We start from the raw sequence: 22,651 nt of genomic DNA on the forward strand, positions 1-22,651 counted from the left end.
ATCCAGGTGAACTCGCTGCTATAATGATCCAGGCCCCCTAAGTGAACCCGCGGTCAGGTTAGCTCCCTCCATGAGATCCTCAGGTTGGCCCTGCACTCTGATGAATTGACCTCGAAGAGTCCCGCCAATTAGAGAACCACCCCTTGAGCCCCACTCACAGTTCAGCCCTGACCACAGGTGAGCCGCATCCTTTGGTAAACCCCAATAATGAAAGCCACTCTTGGGTGATAGGTCCAGGTAAACCCCTCCTACAGGAGCCACTTCCCCAGGTAAGTTCCACTCCCACAGGGGAACTGTCCCACGGGATCTTGGTCTTCAGGTTAGGAGAGCCTGCCCTAAGTGAGTGCATCACCTGTAACAGCACTGCCTAGGGAAGGCGAGAGCACGCTCTACCTTTGCCCCTGTAACTGATCCCTGTGGGGAGCTCCAAGGTGGGGGAGGGAGGTGAATCCAGAAGTCAAAGAGTGATAGACAGGCTTTTCCTGTCCCAGTGCCTGCCTGGAATTCACCAGCCAAACCCCATCGTGTTGCTGTAAGGCTTGGCGGAGTTAGGGGAACAAGCTTCTCCCTAGATCTTCAACTATGGGAGACAGGAGCCAAGGCTTCATGGAGGAGGTGGCCTGGGAAGACTGAGACAGAGGGAAAAGAACAGGTCAGGTGACACTGGTACCTAGGCAGGAAGAGGGCAGTGTTCTCGGAGCAGCCAGGAGTCTAGTTGACTGGGCAGAAGACAGAGAATGGCCTCCAGGATGGAATTCAGGACACCACCAGACAATTCCAGGTCTGCCCCTCTCTTAACCTTAGTTTCTCCATCTTTTTTGTGGGGGAAGTGGGGAACAGGGTCTTGCTATGTCGCCCAGGTTGGAGTGCAATAGTGCAATCATGGCTCACTGCAACCTCGACCTCCTGCACTCAAGTGATCCTCCTACCTCAGCGTCCTGAGTAGCTGGGAGTACAGTCATGGGCCACCATGCCCAGCTGATTTTTTAAAAGAAGTTTTTGTGACTGGGCACAGTGGCTCACGCTTGTAATCCCTGCACTTTGGGAGGCCAAGGCAGGCAGATCACTTGAGGTCAGGAGTTCGACACCAGCCTGGTCAACATGGCGAAACCGCATCTCTACTAAAAATATAAAAATTAGCAGGTCATGGTGGTTCACGCCTGTAATCCCAGCTACTAGGGAGGCTGAGGCATGAAAATCACTTGAACCCAGGAGGCAGAGGTTGCAGGGAGCTGAGATCATGCCACTGCACTCCAGCCTGGGTGATAGAGTGAGACTGTCTCGAAAAAATATATATATATATATATATATGTATATATTGCTCTCCCCTTGCTTATCACCCCCTGCACTGCCCAGGCCGGCTGTGACTTCCGTTTTTCCCTCTGCCACTGGATGACCTTGGCCAGTCTTTTGCCCTCTGGGCCTCAGTTTCCCAGGCCTCACTATGTTGCCCAGAGTGGTGTTGAACTCCTCGGCTCAAGTGACTCTTCTGCTTTGGCCTCCCAAAGTGCTGGGATTATAGGTGTGAGCCCCCACACCTGATCAGTTTCCCCATCTTTTTTTTCTTTTTTTGGAGACAGAGTCTTACTCTGTTGCCCAGGCTGGAGTGCAATGGCACAAACTTGGCTCACTACAACCTCCACTTCCTGGGTTCAAGCAATTCTCCTGCCTCAGCCTCCCGAGTAGCTGGGATTACAGGCGCACGTCATCATGCCTGGCTAATTTTTGTATTTTAGTAGAGATGGGGTTTCACCATGTTGTCCAGGTGGTCTCGAACTCCTGACCTCAGGTGATCCACCTGCCTCGGCCTCCCAAAGTGCTAGGGTTACAGCCACGCCCGGCCCAGTTTCCCCATCTTTAAGTGAAGGGGCTGAGCTGTAGGATCTCTAAGATCCCTTCTAGTACTGAGATCCTACTAGGATATCTATGAGTGACCAGTGGGCAGTAAGGTGAGAGAGGCAGGAAGCCCGGGGCTTAGGCCTAGATTCAAGGGAAGCAATAATAATAACAGTAGTAATAGTAGCAATAATAGTAAGAGCTGCTGTCTGTTAGCACTTGCCCGCTGGCCACTGTGCCTGACCCGATGTCCTTTAATCTGCATCACTGAATCCTCACTGCAGCCCCAGCAGGCAGGCAGCGTCATCCCCATTTTAGAGATGAGGAAACTGAGACTTAAGTAAGGGGTAATGGCTTGCCCAGGGTCACCCAGCAGAGAAAGCTGGATTCCAGTCCAAACCCTTCTGTGTCAGGGGCCCGAGCTATTGGATGCTTGGATGTTATCCCCAGAATGAGGACTGGGGGAGGCCCAGGGTCAGGTAGACGTGAGAAAGATTAAAGGACTGGGGTCATGGAGATAAGGGGTGAGTCTAGGGGCCTGATAGAAGCCACTTGAACATCGCCACAGAGCTGATGCCCTTTCGGAACCCTAGGCTGTAGAACTTAACCCACCTCTGTCAGGCCTCTGGAAATGTCCCAGACCTGCAAGGAGGAAGGAAAGGGGCTGCAGAATTGGGCAGGGCCAGCCTTGGGCTTTAAACAGTCAAATGCAAGCTCGTGCTGCCACCCTGTGGCTCCAGTGGGCATCACAGGGGTGGACCACCTGTGCATCACAGATGGTCAAGGCCTCCAAAAGCTGGTTGAACAATGGGTGGGCTGAGCCCTGTCTGCTCCCCACTCCCCACCAGGAGTCTGGACCGCCTGGATTCAGTGGACATGCTGCTGCCCTCCAAGTGTCCAAGCTGGGAAGAGGACTACACCCCTGTCAGCGACAGCCTCAATGACTCCAGCTGCATCAGTCAGGTGAGGGTGGCAGGCAGGCTGGAGAGTCAGGGGGTTTGAGTACTGACTCCCGTCTGGGAAGAGTACACCCCCAGGCCCACCCCATGCTGAGTGGCCCCCAGATGTCTACACTGTGCTTCTGTTTGGTCCTTATTCCTGAAGCCTCCTGTGTGTGTCTCTGCCCCACCGACTGTCCTGTGGCTGGAGAGCACAGTTATGGGGCCTGACCCAGGACCCCAAGGGAGGAAGCCCATACCACCATTGTAAACACAGGATGCCAGCAGGGCGCCTGTCGCTTCTCATGGGGTTCAGAACCATGAGGATAGGGAACTGGAGACCTGGGTTCGAGTCCCAGTTTTGTCACTTGACAGTATGAACCCAGGATAGTCACCTCCCCTCCCTGAGCCTCGTTTCCTGATTTACCAGAGGAAGGTGAGCATTTCTATTTGGGGGCTGTTGAGAGGAATAAGTGGGATTGTGAAGGCGGTGTGCTCAGCAGAGGGTAGCTGCCTTTCTGGTTGTTATTAGCATCTTGTGTGGCCTCCAGCAAGTGACTGCTCTACTCTGGACCTCTGTGCCCACCTACTCAGTGGGCAGTTGTGCTCCCAGGCGCAACCAGCTCTGCCTGTGTCAGTGAGGAGCACGCTGTGCTGCACGTTGAATTTGCATGCCACCCTCTCAACCATCAGCTCCTTGAGCCCTTAACCATCCCCAGAGGTGGCCTTGTTATCCATATTCCCATTTCATAGGTGAGGCAACTGAGGCTCAGAGAGGTGAGGTCATGCAGCTAGGAGAAGGCAAAGTTGGGCAGGGATCTGGGGCTGTCCAACCCAGACCTGGACCTCAGCTCCTGCCATGTACTCAGCACTTTAGGGTTTGCAAAGGGAGAACCAGTCAGGACCAAAAGGTACCCCGCGTTGTGTGGATGGGGAGATGAGCCCCCCGAGAAGGCAGACGCCTGCTGGTGGTAGCAGTTAGGCAGTAGGGCAGCCAGGTGCGAGTCCAGCCCCCTCTCAGCAGGAATAGGCCACTGTGTGCAGGCCCAGGACCAGGGTTAGAGGACTGCTTAGAAGGTTTTGGGACCCCGACCCCTCACAACTCCATTATTCCTGGCCTAGCCAAACTCCTTCCCCAGCCCCCTGAGACATGGGGAGGGGTAGAGTGCCCCAGCCCAGGGAACCCCCTGCCCCTGCCCCCCCTCATCCAGACTCCACCAAGTCACACCTGAACTGCTGTCCTCCAATCCATACTCAGTGGCCAAATGGAGCTGTCAAAGCCACACCCCTGCTCAAGACCCTCCCTTGTCTCCCACCTCCCGCAGAGGGAAAGCCAGAGTCCTTACTTGGACCTGTGAAGCCCTGTAAGACCTAGGCCCTGCCTCCCTGTTGGACCCTGTCCCTTGCCCTGCTCCAGCCACGCTGGCCTCCTTTCTGCTCCTTATATAGGAGCATGCCACATCATTCTGCTCCAGGCCCTCTGCATTTGCTGTTTCCTCTTCTCAAATCTTTGCACAGCTGGCTCCTCGCGTTTCAGGTCTCTGCTCGAATGTCACCTCCTCAGAGAGGCTGCCTGTGATCGCTCTGTCTAAAGTAGCCCTCCCAGGCGCTATTCCTTTACCCTGCTTAACTGACACTGCCTGGAACTAGAATCGTTTGCTTATTTACTTAATGTCTGTCTCCCTCTTAAAACTAGGATCTCCTGGGGGCGGGGGCCTTGCTGTCTTGTTGCCTGCAGTGTCCCCAGTGCCTGGCACAGTGCCTGGCACAGGGCAGATGCTCAGTAGGTGTTTGCTGAATGGACGGCGTCCCTCCCTGTCTCTCCCATCCCACCCCGTTTTCTCATCTCAGTCTTCCTGTCTGTGTCTGTCTCCGTCTGTTTTTTTTTTTCTCTCTCTCCCCTCATTCACATTTTTCTCTGATTCTCTCCAGTGTGTCTCCATCTCCATGTCTCTCTCTGTGTCTGTCTGTCTCTCTACACATCCCATCTCCACCCAGGCCTGGGCCTGGCACCCGGGACACCTTTGCCCTTTAACTACACAAAAAGGCTTATGAATCAGCCAGGCTGGGGGCAGCAGCAGGTCTCACCTACCACCCGCTGCCCAGTCCCAGTTCTCTCCTAGTCCAGGATCCTCTGACCCCTCACAGCCTCACCCCTAGAAGCTTGAGTGACCCAAGCCACATATTGGGCCCCAAAGTCAGAGATATCCTAGGCTGGGGCAGAGCAGGCTCTGGGCTCCATCCCTAATCTGTATCTCCAGGTGGGCTGCCTGCCAGATGAGAGGCAGCAGACAGAGGACACATGGTCACAGGGGCTAGACCTAAAGAAGAACTTTTATTTTATTTGTTTGTTTATTTGTTTATTTATTTATTTTGAGACGGAGTTTCGCTCTTGTTGCCCAGGCTGGAGTACAATGGCGTGATCTCGGCTCACCGAAACCTCTGCCTCCCGGGTTCAAGTGATTCTCCTGCCTCAGCCTCCCTAGTAACTCCCACAGGCATGTACTACCATGCCTGGCTAATTTTGTATTTTTAGTAGAGATGGGGTTTCTCCATATTGGTCAGGCTGGTCTTGAACTGCCGACCTCAGGTGATCCGCCCACCTTGGCCTCCCAGAGTGCTGGGATTACAGGCATGAGCTACGGCGCCCGGCCAAGAAGGACTTTTAAACAGCAGATTATAAGTCCTCAGTAATGCCCAGCCCCAGAAGGAGTGAGCCTCCCATCCCTGGAAGAAGCCAAGTGAGACCTCCTAGCAGCTGGGTCCCAGCCAGTCTGGGGAGGAGGTTAGACCAGCCAGCTTCAAGTTTCCTTGCAACTGACCCTGAATCCCCAACCCCAGCCCCAGCCCTGGTCCTCCCATAACCCTCACCCTCTCTTTCCTGCAGATTTTTGGACAGGCCTCCCTGATCCCCCAGTTGTTTGGCCATGAGCAGCAGGTCAGTATGTTTGCCCTTCTCTTCCACCCCAATCCCAGAGTGTAGGTCTGGGTCTTAGGCCTGCCCTCTGACTGGTCCCAGCACCCAGTCCAGGCGGGTACAAGCAGAGCCATCACCAGGAAATCCACTTCCAGTGGATGGAGTTTAAGCTCACATTGGTGTCCTGACCCTCCACTCCCTGCCCTTATTGCTTCACCTCTGTGTGCCTCAGTTTCCTCCTTTTGAAGATGGGGAAGAATGAGCTAGGTGCTGTGGATGGGGCAAGAAATAACTCCAGGACTCCTGCCCTTCTCTCTCCTCCCACAAAGCCTGGGTCAGGCCTAGGGAGACTGTTGAAGTTGGACAGGTCAGGGGCTGGGGGCTGGTGATATTAGCTTCCAGGTCCCAGCCCCCAGATCCCTTGGCTTTTCTCCTTTCTGGAGCCCCAGGAGGACATTTAAGGATGCTGGGGTGTTGGAGTGAGTGTGGAGACTTTCCAGCTTCACACAGGTTGGCGAGGTTATGCTGCTTACAGCACTGTCTGGCTGCCCTAAGGGCGCCACCTCCCAGACACTCCTTTCCTGCCCATGGAAGTGTCCCTCTCCTCCCTCCCAGGCCAAAGACCAAAAACCAGGGGCAGGAAAGGTACTCTGAGATCAACCCCACTTTGAGCCAGGAGGGTGTAAGGGACTTGTGCAAGGCCACACAACCCACAGGGGCAAAACTAGGACCAGACCTCCAGCTACTGATTCCAGCCATGGCTGTCCCATGTGTCCCTCTCCCCCATGTCACAGGAGCTGTGTATTCCTCCTGAACACATGATTCAAGAAGTTGTTTAAAGAGCCCACAGTGGGCCAAGCCACCTCTTCCCCATCTACCTTTAATAGGCGAGTGGTAAGGATGTGATGCATTAACATACAAAGCCCCCAGGACAGTGCCTGCTACACAGTAAATCCTCAGTGATACACACACCAGCAGCACTGACCAGCTGGTCTCGCCTCTGATGGCTCAAGAGCATCTTAACCAACATTGACAGACTCCACGGAGTTACCTGTATTCGTGGGTAGAGGTTACTAGGTGCATACTCTCTTGGACTCTATCCTAAGCCTGTGATATGAATTCTCTCATTTCATCTTTACCACAACCCTGTGAAATGGGGACTATAGCCCCATTTTATAGGTGGGGAAACTGAGACACAAAGTGATTAAGTGACTTGCCCACGTTCATATTGCGAGGAAATGATGGGCCAAGGGTTGGACCCATGGCAGTCTAGTTCCAGAGCCATGTGGTTCCTGTGTGATCCCAAAGCAAGACCTCATGCCCCCGGCAGTCACGAGGGTCTCTTCATAACTTCAGGATGCAGTTTTGGAGGAGAAACACCTATCTCTTTAACACTCCTTCTGAGTGAATTTTGGGTTTGCCACATGGCCTATATTTTAATTTATCAGTACGATACAGTAGAACTTTATGTAATGATGGAAATGTTCTATAATCCACACTGTCCAATAAGGTAGCCACTAGCTATATGTGACTTTATTTATTTACTTATTTTTGAGATACAGTCTCACTCTGTCACCCACGCTGAGTGCAGTGGTGCGATCATGGTTCACTGCAGCCTCCACCTCCCAGGCTCAGGTGATCGTCCCACCTCAACATCCTGAGTAGCTGTGACTACAGGCACGCACTACCATCCCTGGCTAATTTTTTATTAGAGACAGGGTCTCGCTATGTGGCCCAGGCTGGTCTCAAACTCGTGAACTCAAGTGATCCTCCCACGTCAGCCCCGCAAAGTGCTGAGATTACAGGCGTGAGCCACTGTGTCTGGCTTACCTGTGGTCTTGAACAAGTCAAATGTGGCTCCTGTGACTATGGAACTTTATTTAATTTTAATCAAAAAAAAATTTTTTTTTGAGACGGAGTCTCATTTTATCACCCAGGCTGGAGTGCAGTTGCCCAATCTCAGCTCACTGCAACCTCCCCCTCCAGGGTTCCAGTGATTCTCCTGCTTCAGCCTCCCAAGTAGCTGGCACCACAGGCATGTGCCACCACGCTCGACCAATTTTGAGATTTGTAGTAGAGACGGGGTTTCGCCATGTTGGCCAGGCTGGTCTCGAACTCCTGACCTCAAGTGATCTACCCGCCTTGGCCTCCCAAAGTGCTGGGATTACAGGCATGAGCCACCACACCTGGCCTAATCAATCATTATTATCATTTTAAAATTTTTTTAGAGGCAGGATCTTGCTTTGTCCCCCAGGCTGGAGTGCAGTGTCATGATTATAGTTCACTGCAGCCTGGAACTCCTGGGCTCAAGTAACTGGGACTTGAGGTACACGCTACCACACCTGGCTAATTTTTATATTTTTAATTTCTTTTGTAGAGCTGGGGTCCCACTATGTTACCCAGGCTGAATTTTAATTAATTTAAACCTAAATAGCCATACATGGCTCGTGGCTGCCATATTGAAATGCACAGATTTGGCCAGGCGCAGTGGCTCATGCCTGTAATCCCAGCACTTTGGGAGGCCAAGGCGGGCAGATCACGAGGTCAGGAGTTTGAGACCAGCCTGGCCAATATGGTGAAACCCCATCATTACTAAAAATACAAAAATTAGCCAGGCATGGTGGCACACACCTGTAGTCCCAGCTACTCAGAAGGCCAAGGCAGAAGAATTTCTTAAACCCGGGAGGTGGAGGTTGCAGTGAGCCGAGATCACGCTATTGCACTCCAGCCTGGGAGACAGAGCAAGATTCCATCTCAAAAGAAAAAAAAAAAAAAAGCACAGATTCAGAACTTTCCATTCACCCTCCAAATTGGGTGAACACCCATCTAATTGTTTGACCTGATGCAGTCTCAGATGAGAACATGAGCATCTATTTCATGCAGATGAGGAGAAACTGACCCAGAGAAGATAGTGATGGCCTGAGGTTACACAGCTGGGTGGGACACAGCTGGCCCCAGGCCCAGATCAATCTTTTCCTCCACATGGTCAGTCAGCTTGTGCCCCCTCCCACTCTGGCCCAGGCCAACCCCCAGGATGTCCACATCTTTGGCCAACTGACTCCCCAGCTTATCCTCTGTGGTCTTCAGTTACCAACATGGCCTGTTGACATGGCCTGAGACATGGGTCAGATAGCCTTTCTAGAACCCTCAAAGAGTATGTGCATGGTGAGACCCCTCAAGGCCCACACCCTTGGCTGCAGATTTGCAGGGTCCTAGACAGTCATTTCTGGAGAAATACTTAGGAACCATCTACACAAAGTTGAATTAGATGCAAGATAGCAAATAGCATACACATCACCGTTTTCCATACTGTCCATGGCAGACATCATTAATCAATCCTCACTGCAACTACCCTCACTCCAGTTTTATCTTCTCCCACCAGACAATTGCTTCAGCTTCATCTCTGGCCTCAGCCTCCATTCCAGACCCCTTTCCCAACATCCATTCTGTATACCAGGGCGAGATTAATTTTCCTTAAATACATATTTGGAGTGTTGGTTCTGCCACTTCCTCACTGGGTACCTGTGGCAAATGTCTTCCCCTTACTGACCCTTGGTTTCTTTCTTTGTAAAATAAAGGGATTGGACCATAAGATGGTAAATATCCAGCATACCTACTGCCATCCCTATTCCAACATTCAGGACAGACATTGCTAATTGATTATAGACCTCTTTCACACTAAATTCAGATGTGCCCTTAAAGTCTATTAATCAGTTTGGACCCTGATTTTTATCACAGAGTTAATATCCTGAGATATTCCAACTTTGTCCTCATTATAGAGATGGGAAAATTGAGGCCCAGAGAGGTGGGGCTGTTTCTTTCTTAAGGGCTCCAACTGCCCATCACATACCCTGAGTGAGATGGAGCTGGGTGGGCTGAGGTCAGACCCCACAGACTGTCCAGCCCTGCCCTGAGCCCACCACCAAGAACCTCTCCCCCCATGATGGGCAAGATAGCCAGCCCCTCATGCCTGCCTTTGCCTGGACAGGTACGGGAGGCAGAGCTGAGTGATCAGTATGAGGCAGCCTGCGAGTCAGCCTGCAGTGAAGCAGAGTCCACAGCGGCAGAGACGCTTGACTTGCCACTGCCCAGCTACTTCCGCTCCCGCAGCCACAGCTACCTGCGTGCCATCCAGGCAGGCTGCTCGCAGGAGGAAGACAGTGTCTCCCTGCAGTCCCTCTCCCCACCGCCCAGTACTGGCAGCCTCAGCAATAGTCGCACGCTTCCGAGTGAGTACTGTGATGTGGGAAAGGGTTTTTTTTCTTTTCAAGGGGACTCTAAGGACCATGCCTGGTGGGCCAGCCTGGGAGGATACAGGGAGGAATCTGTCTCGGGCTGGCCCCCACCAGGGGGATGGTTGGGAGCAAAAGCAGGAGACCTTGGAGCTGAACTTCCAGCCAATTGGCCACTGGAGCTCAAATGGGGGTCCCAGAGGCAGATGCCACCCCTGGGAGGTGTGGGAGGTATTGGAGGGGGCTGGAGCTTGTGGGGTACTTGGTTGCTCATTGGCTTAGAGCAGCCACCTGCTGTAGTCAGGGCTTCCTGAAGCTTGACCTGCCTCTTGGAATTAGTTCAGGTAGGCAAACCTGTAGGGGAGGTTGGAACCTGGAGAGAAGCCTGCAATGAGGGTGGGGTCTGCCCTGAGCCTTCTCAAAGGGATGCGTTTACAGGCTTCTTTCATATACACAATCAGGGAATACCTTCTGGATTCTTGGGTGTTTTGTTGTTGTTGTTGTTGTTGATGAGACAGAGTCTCACTCCGTACCCAGGCTGGAGTGCAGTGGCATGATCTTGGCTAACTGAAACCTCTGCCTCCCAGGTTCAAGCAATTCTCATTCTTCAGCCTCCCAAGTTGGAATTACAGGCACGTGCCACCATGCCTGGCTAATTTTTGTATTTTTAATAGAGATGGGATTTCACCATGTTGACCAGGCTGGTCTTAAACTTCTGACCTCAAGGGATCTGCTCATCGTGGCCTCTCAAAGTGCTGGGATTATAGGCATGAGCCACCACACCTGGCCCTGGATTCTTGATCTAAATCATCTGAAGATAACCCATATGTGATCAGAGAAAAAAGGGACCCCGTGTAACTGAGCAAGCCATGAAATAATAGAAAATTGCATGTTGTCACTCATAAGACAGAGGTAAACAATGAGAACGCATGGACACAGGGAGGGGAACATCACACACCAGGGCCTGTCGGAGGGGGTGGTGGGAGACAAGGGGAGGGAGAGCATTAGGACAAATACCTAATGCATGCAGGGTTTAAAACCTACGTGACAGGTTGATAGGTGCAGCAAACCACCATGGCACATGGATACCTTATTAAGTATTATTAAGAGGGTCAAAAAAATAAAAAGAAATAATTGAAAATTAGCCGGGCGCAGTGGCTCACACCTATAATCCCAACGCTTTGGGAGGCTGAGGCAGATCACTTGAGCCTAGGAGTTGGAGACCAGCCTGGGCAACATGATGAAACCCGGACTGTAAAAAAATAAAAAATTAGCTGGTCGGGTTGGCATATACCTGTGGTCCTTGCTACTCAGGAGGCTGAAGCAGGAGGGTCATCTGAGCCCAGGAGATCAAAGGTGAAGTGAGCTGTGTTCACACCACTGCACTTCAGTCTAGGAGACAGAGCAAGACCTTGTCTCAAAATAATAATAATAGAAAATCAAAACCAAGGGAAAACAGCACGATTTATTGTTTATCAATAGTAGAGAGAGGTTTGAGCTTTCTCTGGCAAGCTAGTTCTCCTCCCTGAGCCTCAGTTTCTCCATGTATAAATTGAGGGCATACGCCAGACCCCAGGGAGCTCTTAAGGAGATGAAATAATACTGTACACAGGACATGTTTAGGCAGGGACTTGCTTGTGGTAGGAGCTTGGTAAGTGGTAGCTGTTATTGGTTCTCAGCTTCCTGAAAATCAAAAGCAATTGGGGGCTGGGCGTGGTGGCTCATGCCTATAATCCCAGCACTTTGGGAAGCCAAGGTGGGCAGATCACTTGAGGTCAGGAGTTCGAGACCCGCCTGGCCAACATGACGAAACGCCGTTTCTACTAACCATACAAAAATTACCCAGGTGTGGTGGTGCACACCTGTAGTTCTAGCTACTGGGGAGGCTGAGGTATGAGAATCGCTTGAATCCGGGAGGCAGAGGTTGCAATGAGCCAAGATCGAGCCATTGCGCTCCAGCCTGGGTAACAGAGCGAGACCTTGTCTCAAAAAAAAAATAAAAAAGCAATTGGGGTTGGATTGTTGTAGGAAGAGAGGCACTGCTTCAAGTGCTCAACCCGTGTTTGATGTAAATAAATGAACTTGAATCCCATAGATATTCTATACACAGGTAACCAATTTATTGACTGAATGAACTTCTATTTGCAGGAGGCAGAGCAAGAAACAACTGTCTCACTATTGCCTGTCGCACCCTGTCTGATCTCCCCGCCCTGCCAGTGGGTTATATCTGGGGCAGATCCTTGAACTTTTCCAGTCACTTTTAATATTTAAGGAACAGTCTCGTTTTCAGTTAGTAAGGGTCCAATCTGGTCTGATTTCAAAACTTCATCCTTGTCCACCGCAAATGTCACACACCCACGGCTAGGGCTTGACCTCAGCTGGGAAGCCCACAGCGGGGAGCTGGGTGTGGCGATCGGTGTCTTCTCTGTTCCTTGTTCACCTCTGTCTGTTTCTGGTTCCTCCACTTGGGAAGGGATGGTGGCCAGGGAGGTGTTGTCTGGCATTGGGACTCTCTGATGCCACATGGTGGCTCTTTCTCTCACCCTGCAGGGTCCCCAGTGCTGTCTTTCCTGGCATGGGCAATCTTCCTTCACCTCACTGTTTCTTATTCCCCCTCAGCTTCTCCATCTGGCAGTCTGCCTCCTCCCCACTCAGCTTCTTTCTGCTAGGGCACCTGGCTCTGCTAGTCAGGCATCTTGGGTAGAATCCTTTGAAGACAACTCCAGCCCTACTTTCCCTCTTGGTGACCACTTAATGAATTTGAAAACAAGGGCCTTTGCCTTATGGGACTCTGAAAGTATAGACTGGTCCACTGCAGCCTCTGAAAGTATAGACTGGCCTGCTACAGCCTTCCTTCTAGTCCTGCTGTTACCAGTAGCCCTGCCAGCCTCTCCACCTTCAAGGTCTCCAAACAGGAGCTGAGGCCCAGGTTCTGTGTCCTCCAAATCCAGAAGAGCTCTCCCAGGCTGTCCCAGACACTGCTGCAATTCCAAAGGGGCCTTGGGTGAAGGATAACATCTCCCATATCCTCACATCCATGCGAAGTTCTCTAAGCATTAAGTGGGCCTGGAGGGATAGACAGCACCCCTAGCAATTCTCTTCAAATAAACCATCCCTCACCAGTTTTTCCAACCCCAGTCACTCATGAATGGACTGAAGACAGGGGATGGGCTACCTGTCCCAATACTGCCTGGGTCCCTGTATTGGTCAGCTCTTGCTACAATTATGCTGCATAACAAACAACCACAAAATCAGCGTAATACAACAATTCACATTTATTTCTTTCTCCCAAGTTTGTCAGTTGGGACAGTTCTGCTCCACATGTCTTTCATCCTCCTCCTGGGACCAAAGGGTCCTCCTGGGATCAGTGGTCTAGCCAGGGCATGTTCTCCTTATGGTGATGGCAGAAGACAGAAGAGCAAGCCTAACTAACCAAACAAGCACATTTCAAGGCCTCTGCTTATGTCACACCTGCTAACATCCTATTGGCTAACACAAGTCATATGACTGAGCTTGTAGACAAGGGATGGAGAAGTACCTGCTCACCTTTGTGTAGGAAACTATATTCATATGGCAAAGGGTATGGCCACAGGGAGGGGTAAAGAATCAGGCTTTGGCTGGGCGCGGTGGCTCATGCCTGTAATCCTAGCACTTTGGGAGGCCGAGGCGGGTGGATCACTTGAGGCCAGGAGTTTGAGACTAGCCTCGCCAACATGGCGAAACCCCGTCTCTACTGAAAATACAAAAATTAGCCAGGCGTGGTGGTGCCTGCCTGTAATTCCAGCTACTTGGGAGGCTGAGGCAGGAGAATCGCTTAAACCCAGGAGGTGGAGGTTGCAGTGAGCCAAGATTGCACCATTGCACTCCAGCCTGGGCAACAAAAGCGAGACTCCATCTCAAAAAAAAAAAGAATCAGGGTCAACAATTCAGTGCTCCATGATCCGTTGTCTTGACTGTATTTACTTATGCCCTTTCCATGTAGAAAATGTTTATTCCCAAGACCCCCAAAAATCTCATCAAATCATGAGATTGGATCAGACTCTTAAGATCTATGTCAGGTCTGGATGTGGCTTCTGTTGAACAATTGACTTAATTTTTTAAAGAAACTATTTATCTACCCCACAGTCTAACCCTCCCCAACCACACAGCATACACTGGTGAAACAGGGACAGGATAACTGCAGTTAACACTCCTGTTCAGAAAAGGGGAAAATGGAGGTTCAGAGACTTACTGATCCACAGCAATTCTGAAGTTCTGAAGTCCTGAGCAACTGTTGCGCAAATGCGTTAAGGCAAATGCGTTGGGCAAATGCGTTGATAAGGTCCAAGTTCTCCCTGGGGTTGATTTTCTAGTCTGTTGTTCTCCACAGCTCTTGGTTCTGCTCTCTGAAAGCCCTTACTTCTCCATCAGCATTTTTGGCCACTTCTAAAGACTTGGAGAATATAGCCTTGGGCAGTGGAACACCTTTCTTAGCTTGCTTCCTTCCTAAAGAAAGTTAGGGAACTAGATGTCTTTTGCATCTTGAATGGTCTTACTCCCTTTAGCCTAAGCTGGTCAATCTTACCCATGCACCTACCTCAAACATTTGATGAGTTTTCTATGTATTTGATTCCTTGTAATTTCAGGTGCCAAAAACCACACCCATAATTGTTTTTGAGTCATGCCTCTCTCTTGACTTGATGCTTACTTTGGTCTTCTGTGGGACCGTGCCCTTAAGTTTTTGTAGGCCCTTTTGAACAGATAATAGCATCTGCTACCTGGTATCTTGATTGATTGATTGCTTACTTGCTTGATTGAGACAGAGTCTGTCTCTCTGTCGCCCAGGCTGGAGTGCAGTGGTGCGATCTTGGCTCACCGCAACCTCCACCTCTCAGGTTCAAGCAATTATCATGCCTCAGCCTCCCAAGTAGCTGGGACTACAGGCGCACGCCACCATGCCTGGCTAATTTTTGTATTTTTGGTAGAGACAGGGTTTCACCATGTTGGCCAGGCTGGTGTCGAACCTCAAGTGATCCACCCGCCTCGGCCTCACAAAGTGCTGGGATTACAGGTGTGAGCCACCACGCCTGGCTCTACTATTTTTAGAGTGTTAATAAGAGATATTATAACCACACTTTGATTTGATCTTGTTCACATACTGCATCTTAACTGGCCATGACCTTGGTTTGATCTTTGCCCTGAGGATGTATCTTTTTTTTTTTTTTTTTTGAGTTTCGCTCTTGTTGCCCAGGCTGGAGTACAATGGCGCGATCTCAGCTCATCGCAACCTCCGCCTCCTGGGTTCAAGCAATTCTCCTGCCTCAGCCTCCCAAGTAGCTGGGATTACAGGCATGCGCTACTACGCCCAGCTAATTTTGTATTTTTAGTAGAGATAGGGTTTCTCCATGTTGGTCAGGCTGGTCTCAAACTCCTGACCTCAGGTGATCCACCTGCCTTGGCCTCCCAAAGTGCTGGAATTACAGGTGTGAGCCACCATACCCAATGAAGCTGTATCTTAATTTGAGAATGGTTTACTATCTAGAGGGGCTGGAGTTGACAAATTTATTTTCCAACTGAGCAAGTTCTGGTCTCCTTCCCTTTCCTCTAAACACTCCTTGAAGATCAGCTATTTTTTACTTTTTCAGACAGGATCTCCATGTGTCACCCAGGCATGGGTGCAGTGGCATGGTCATAGCTCACCATAGCCTCGACCTCCCGGGCTCAAGTGATCCTCCTGCTTCGGCCTCCTGAATACCTGGGACCAGAGGCATGCAGTACCATGCCTGGCTAATTTTTAAATTTCTTGTAGAGATGGGGTCGCCTTATGTTCTACTAGGCTGGTCTTGAACTCCTGGGCTCAAGTGATCCTCCCACCCTGGCCTTGTAAAAGTATAGGTGTGAGCCATGGCACTTGGCCTAGCTATTTCTTTTGAGTTCCTCCTTTTCTTATAAATCTTTTTTTTTTTAGACAGAGTCTTGCTCTGTTGTCCAGGCTGAAGTGCACAATCTCAACTCACTGCAATCTCTACTTCCTGAATTCAAGCCATTCTCCTGCCTTAGCCTCCAAAGGAGATGGGATTACAGGGGTGTGCCACCATACCCAGCTAACTTTTGTATTTTTAGTAAAGATGGGGTTTCATCATGTTGGCTAGGCTGGTCTTGAACGTCTGACCTCAGGTGATCTACCCCCCTTGGCCTCCCAAAGTGCTGGGATTACAGGCGTGAGCCACTGCACTTGGCCTTTTTCTTGTGTAAGTCTTTTTTTTTTTTTTTTTTTTTTTTTTTTTTTGAGGCAGAGTCTCCCTCTGTCACTCAGGCTGGAGTGCAATGGCATGATCTTGGCTAACTACAACCTCCGCCTCCCAGGTTCAAGTCATTCTCCTGCCTCAGCCTCCCAAGTATCTGAGTCCGCAGGCATACACCACCATGCCTGGCTAATTTTTGTATTTTTAGTAGAGACGGGGGTTTCACCATGTTGGCCAGGCTGGTTTCGAACTCTTGACCTCAAGTGATACGCCTGCCCTGGCCTCCCAAAGTGCTGGGATTACGGGCATGAGCCACTATGCTCGGCTCCTTTGTCTTGTAAGTCTTTAACAAATGCATCCAAAAGGAGCAAGCTCAGGCCAGGTACAGTGCTGAGCATGGTGCTATAATCCCAGCACTTTCAGAGGCTGAGGTGGGAGGATCTCTTGAGGCCAGAAGTTCAAGACCAGCCTCAGCAACATAGTGAGACTCCATCTCTACAAAAAAATTTTTTTAGTTAGCCACTGCACTTCAGCCTGGGTGACAGAGCAAAACCCTGTCTAAAAAGAAACAGAGGCTGGGTGCAGTGGCTCATACCCATAATCCCAATGCTTTGGGAGACCAGGTGGGAGGATCACTTGAGCCCAGGAGTTCAAGACCAGCCTGGGCAACACAGTGAGAACCCGTCTCTACAAAATAAAAACATTAGCTGGGCATGGTGATTGCAGCTGCTTGGGAGGCTGAGGTGGGATTTGCTTAAGCCTGGGAGGTCGGGCTGCAGTGAGCCATGATCATGCCACTGTACTCCAGCCTGGGTAACAGAATGAGACCCTGTCTTTAAAAAAAGAAAAAAGAGGCGGGGCACGGTGGGTCACACCTGTGATCCCAACACTTTGGGAGGCCAAGGCAGGTGGATCACCTGAGGTCAGGAGTTCGAGACTAGCCTGGCCAACATGGTGAAACCCTGTCTCTACTAAAAATACAAAAATTAGCTGGGTGTGGTGGCGGGTGCCTATAATCCCAGCTACTCTGGAGGTGAGGCAGAAGAATCACTTGAACCCAGGAGGTGGAGGTTGCAGTGAGCTGGGATTGCGCCATTGCACTCCAGCCTGGGCGATAAGAGTGAGACTCCGTCTCAAAAAAAAAAGAAAGAAAGAAAAGAAAAAGAAAAAAAGAGGCTGGGCGTGGTGGCTCACACCTGTAATCTGGGAGGCTGAGGCGGGTGGATCACCTGAGGTCAGGAGTTCGAGACCAGAATGGCCAACATGGCAAAACCCCATCTCTAGTAAAAATACAAAAATTAGCTGGGCACCTATAATCCCAGTTACTTGGGAGGCTGAGGCAGGAGAATCACTTGAACCCGGGAGGCAGAGGTTGCAGTGAGCCGAGATCGTGCCATTATACTCCAGTCTGGGTGACAGAGTGAGACTCTGTCTCAAAAAAAAAAGAAAGAAAGAAAGGGCACTCCTTAAGACACTTAACTGCCATCTGTTGAAAAACTGTCAGGTCACACTTTTTATTGGAATAAGGTCCTTTACTTCCATTTGCCAGAAATTTGTCATAATAATTATATAATTAAATTATGTCTGTGTGGTGAATGGCTCCCCCCACCCCGATATGTAGCATCCTTGATCAGTATAAAACTTGTACAACCATATATGGCGAGCCTGCCCAAAATCACTCCCTCCACAGACAAACACCAGCACACACAGGCACATCCTCACCACTGCACATCCAGCCACTGTCTCCCTGCAGGGTCACCCTCAGGGACAGAAGGCTCAGCTCAGAAGGCTGCCCCCTTACTCCTCAGCATCTGTCTCCAAGGAGTGAGCAATCAGGTCCTGTCCCCACCCCCAGGGCTGTTCTGAGCCCTTACACTGCTGAGGGGCATGAAGGCTCTGTTCCTCTCACAGAGGCATCTGTGCAGGCCAGTGGGTAGATGTGGGGGAGCGGCAGTTTTGAGGCAGTGAGAGCCCCTCTCAAGCAGGGCATGGGCAGGGCGAGGAGCTGCCTTCCTGCCCACCCACCCACATGTGCCTGGCCAATTCCCCACTGCCAGTGCCACTACTGCTGTCCCCTTCTCCCTCCCCCTGTCTGACCCAGATTCCACATTCCAGAAATAGCTCTGGCAGGTGACAGGCAGGTGGGGTCAACTCTAGCTGGGATGGTGGGAGAAGCAGCCGCTGTGGATGCGTGCCCCTCCCCAGCCAAAAGACCTATCTAGAAGGGGGCTTAGGGGTGCCATCACTCCCCAGTCTGCTGCCTCCTGCCTCTTCTCTCTCTGTGCCTCTGAGAAAAAGAAGGAGAACAGCCTCCCTCCTCCTCCCTCCCTCCTCTTACTCTGCCCGTCTCCCTCTCTTTCTTCCAGCTTACCCTCCCTTCCTCTTCCTCTTTCTCCCCCCACCATCTTTGCCTTCTGTCTGTCTCCCTCAGTTCTCTGCTTCTCCCTCCCACCCTCTCTGCCTTCCTTCCCTCTCAATTTCTCGCCCTCCTCCCCTTCCTCCCTTTCTATGTCTCTCCCACTCCCTCTGAATCACAGGGAGGCTGTGATGGCAGCCAGGGGCCTGGGCAGGCACGGTGGTGGGCTGCGGGGTGTACCCCCATTCCTGCCAGCTGCATTCTCTGCACCTGAGTGTGTGCAAGCACACAGGCACACACACTTGGGCTCACTCCCTGACAGTGCTTGTGGCTCTAGGCTGAGCTGGGATGGGCTCCAGGCCTGGGAACCACCCTTGCTCCTTGCTCAGGGACTCTGAGATCTGTGTCACTCTGAGTGGGCTCCTGCCCTTCCCTGGCTTCCCTGGGCCTCAAAGTCTCTATCTGTGTTATGAGGCCTTGGTTTGGGGACCCATGGGTACCTCCCATCGGTGACAATCCAGTCACCAGCTGCTATGCCTGCCCCACTTTGTCCCATCTTCCATCCCCCAGTTTCTTCTCTGACTGACTCCCTTCTTACCCCTAACCACGCCCCCACACTCCATATACAGGAAGGGAGATTGATAAAATTGCAGTACACAGTCAACCCTCCAGTCAACCCTGTCCTCCAACCCTACCCTGGGCCCACCCGTCCCCTTACTCCACCACAGGCTCTTGTCAGCCCAACCCATCTAGTCCCCACAGTGTCAGGGCTAAGAGGAAACTCAAAGACCATCATGTCCAGAGATTGCAAATGGACTTCAATTACGTGTCATCTCTGATCCCTGGAGCTCAGTTCTGAGATTTGGTTAAGCAAAGAAAGGTGCCACCATCAATTCGCGATGTCTGCTGTAGCCAGAAGAGTTACATACATCTGCAATTCCTGATCTATCCCACTTATCCCAACTTGCACGTGCACACACACACACACACACTTACAGATATTTCACAAACGTCAGCCTAGAGAAGGTGATTGTCTATCACGGTCAAAGTCACGCAGCGTGTAGGCCAGGGAGCTGTTTCCTACCTGGGTGTGCCTGACTTCAAAGCCCTGAGTTCTCCATTGTCCCCTGTGCGTGGGAGCCACCCAGTCCTGGTAAAGAGGTACAAGCATGGGTGATGAAGGTATGTTGCAGGACTTGCAGGGGAAGTCCTCTAGCAACATGGGCAGGATGGATTAGAGGCTGAGAGGTCACTCACAGCTTGGTGCAGTGGTCTAGGTAAGTGACAGTGAGGTCAGGACAGGGGCCATAGGGTCAGAGAATAACGGGAGGACTCAGGAGGCCTCCCTAGAGTGAGTAATGAGGAACCAAAATTCCCTACTGCTGGAACAGGCGCCTCTCCACAGAGGATGCTGGGCCAAAGGCAGGCTTCCTGTCTGGGGTCCACCAAGCCTGGGACTAGGACATGCCTGATTAATCGAGTGCCTACTGTATATGGATCCTCACTCTTCCCTGTCCCTGTTTTTGAGACAGTGTCTTACTCTGTCACCCAAATTGGAGTGCCATGGCACAATCACAGCTCACTGCAGCTTTGACCTCCTGGGCCCAAGCAATCCTCCCACCTCAGCTCCCTGAGAAGCTGAGGAACCACAGGCACATGCCACCACACCCAGCTAATTTTTTTTTTTTTTTTGAGACGGAGTCTCGCTCTGTCGCCCAGGCTGGAGTGCGGTGGCTTGATCTCGGCGCACTGCAAGCTCCGCCTCCCGGGTTCACACCATTCTCCTGCCTCAGCCTCCCATGTAGCTGGGACTACAGGCGCCCGCCACCGCACCCAGCTAATTTTTTGTATTTTTAGTAGAGACGGGGTTTCGCCGTCTTAGCCAGGATGGTCTCGATCTCCTGACCTCGTGATCTGCCCGTCTTGGCCTCCCAAAGTGCTGGGATTACAGGCGTGAGCCACCGCGCCCGGCCCCAATTTTTAAATTTTTGTAGAGACAGGGTCTCCCTATGTTGCCCAGGCTGGTCTTTTTTTAATAATTTATTTTTTTTGAGACGAAGTTTCGCTCTTGTTGCCCAGGCTGGAGTGCAGTGGCGCAATCTCAGCTCATCACAACCTCTACCTCCCAGGTTCAAACGATTCTCCTGCCTCAGCCTCTCAAGTAGCTGAGATTACAGACATGTGCCTCCACGCCCGGCTAATTTTGTATTTTTAGTAGAGACAGGGTTTCTCCATATTGGTGAGGCTGGTCTTGAACTCCCGACCTCAGGTGATCTGCCTGCCTTGGCCTCCCAAAGTGCTGGGATTACAGGTGTGAGCCACAGCGCCCAGCCCAGGCTGGTCTTAAACTCCTGGGCTCAAGTGATCCTCCCATCTCAGCCTCTTGAAGTGTTGAGATTACAGGTATGAGCCACCATGCCTGGCCTGAGTCTGCTTTTCTTTTCTGTTTTTCTTTTTTCTTTTTTTTTTTTTGAAGAGAGTCTTGCTCTGTCACCCAGGCTGGAGTGCAGTGGTGTGATCTCGGCTCACTGCAACCTCTGCCTCCCAGGTTCAAGCTATTCTCCTGCCTCAGCCTCCCGAATGGTTGGGACTACAGGCGCGCACCACCATGCCTGGCTGATTTTTGTATTTTTAGTAGAGATGGAGTTTACACCATGTTGGCTAGGCTGGTCTCGAACTCCTGACCTTGTGATCCACCCGCCTCGGCCTCCCAAAGTGCTGGGATCACAGGCGTGAGCCACCACACTCGGTCCAGAATCTGCTTTTCAATTGGTGCCCCCAGTGATCTCTATTCAGGGTGTCAATCATGGTCCACAGTTTGAAAAATCTTGCCTTGGTCCAGTTTCTCTCCAGGGAACAGATAGGGCTGGTGAGTCCCAGAGAGGGAAAGGGACTTGTTCAAGGTCACACAGGGAGTGTGTTATTGAATTTGGGAGGGTGGAGATGGAGGTGGAATAATATTTCGTCCTGTGCTGTATGTGCTGCCTTGGGTCGTCCGGGCCCATAACAAATGTACCTTATTTTTTTCCTAAGTAAATCAACCTTGGCTCACGCCTGTAATCTCAACACTTTGGGAGGCCGAGGTGGGAGGATTGCTTGAGCCCAGGAGTTCAAGACCAGCATGAGCAACAGGCTTTTATTGTCTCTATAAAAAATAAAAATAACCAACTTAAAGTGAATAGTACAGGCGTAGCATCAGTGACTGAGGATGAAGTAAACTATGACCTTCAAAGTGCTTAGCACAGTGCCTGGATTCAAAATGGTTGGCTAACCCTCAGTTCCATTTATTATTTTTACACCTTAATGCAAAAACCATGACAGTGGTATTGGAAATATTATCATCTTCGCCAGTCCTCAAAATATTTTGATGTGTCAAAAATTCTTTTCTCCATTTTTTGGAAAACAGATGCGAGAAAGGGAAGGACTTGCCTAGGTCACCCAGCAAGGCAGATCATGAACAAGAGTTGGGTCTGCGTCTAGCAGACCTACCATAGGTGCGGCCTGGAGAGATGAGGCCCACAAGGCAGTGACAGGACCCAGATTCACTGAGGAGAGGGGACTCACGGGGTAGAAGCCAGCAACCGGGAAGGCAAGGAGGCGTGAAGACACCACCTACTGCCAACCGGGCTCGAGCTGGTGGTCACTTTGCCCTCCATGAGATCGTAGGTGTGCTTGTTTTATTTTACGCAGGAGGAATGGAAAGCTCAGGGAAGTTGAATGCGGATGTTGTTCAAAATCACACAGGCCTCCAGAGGCGGAGCCGGGATTGGAACCCAATCTCTAGCACTCTGGGTTAGCAAAGCAAAGGAAGGATGCAGTGGCGAGGACAGCTAGAAACACCTAGGACGCAGAGCAGCCAGGATCGGAGGGCCAATCTGACTATGCAGGGATGAGAGGGCCACCTCGGACAGCTTCCTCGGAGCCTCGGTTTCCCCCCTTACAGCGAGGTGTCGCCGGGGTGAACTGGTGGGAACTCCCGCCTCGGTCCACCTCCCGCACAGAGCATGCGTCGCGTTCCAGCTGGAACCGGTTTGGCGAGGCGGTTCGAGGGGCGGAGCCCCCCGTCCTCGGGCATGCGCGTGCCGACGTGGGCGCGCGCTCCTTTCCTGGGCCGGCCGGCCTGGGCGTGGGCCGGACGCGGCGGCCCG

General features: G+C 51.3%; 1 protein-coding gene across 6 annotated transcripts in view; it reads left to right on the forward strand.

Moving 5' to 3' along the window:
- DLGAP4 (DLG associated protein 4) overlaps nucleotides 1-22,651 on the forward strand; it is a 228,625-nt gene that overhangs the window by 132,643 nt on the left and 73,331 nt on the right. For 5 of the 6 annotated variants that reach the window (XM_021921088.2, XM_031656729.1, XM_021921087.2 and 2 more), the window contains 3 exons: nucleotides 2,685-2,799; nucleotides 5,662-5,712; nucleotides 9,680-9,920. In XM_021921088.2, coding sequence (XP_021776780.1) covers nucleotides 2,685-2,799; nucleotides 5,662-5,712; nucleotides 9,680-9,920 — 407 coding nt within the window. The remainder of the gene's footprint in view (nucleotides 1-2,684; nucleotides 2,800-5,661; nucleotides 5,713-9,679; nucleotides 9,921-22,651) is intronic. The other variant, XM_021921086.2, reaches the window with a different exon arrangement.

Source organism: Papio anubis, chromosome 16 (genome assembly GCF_008728515.1).
Source record: "Papio anubis isolate 15944 chromosome 16, Panubis1.0, whole genome shotgun sequence".
Taxonomy (NCBI): Eukaryota; Metazoa; Chordata; class Mammalia; order Primates; family Cercopithecidae; genus Papio; species Papio anubis.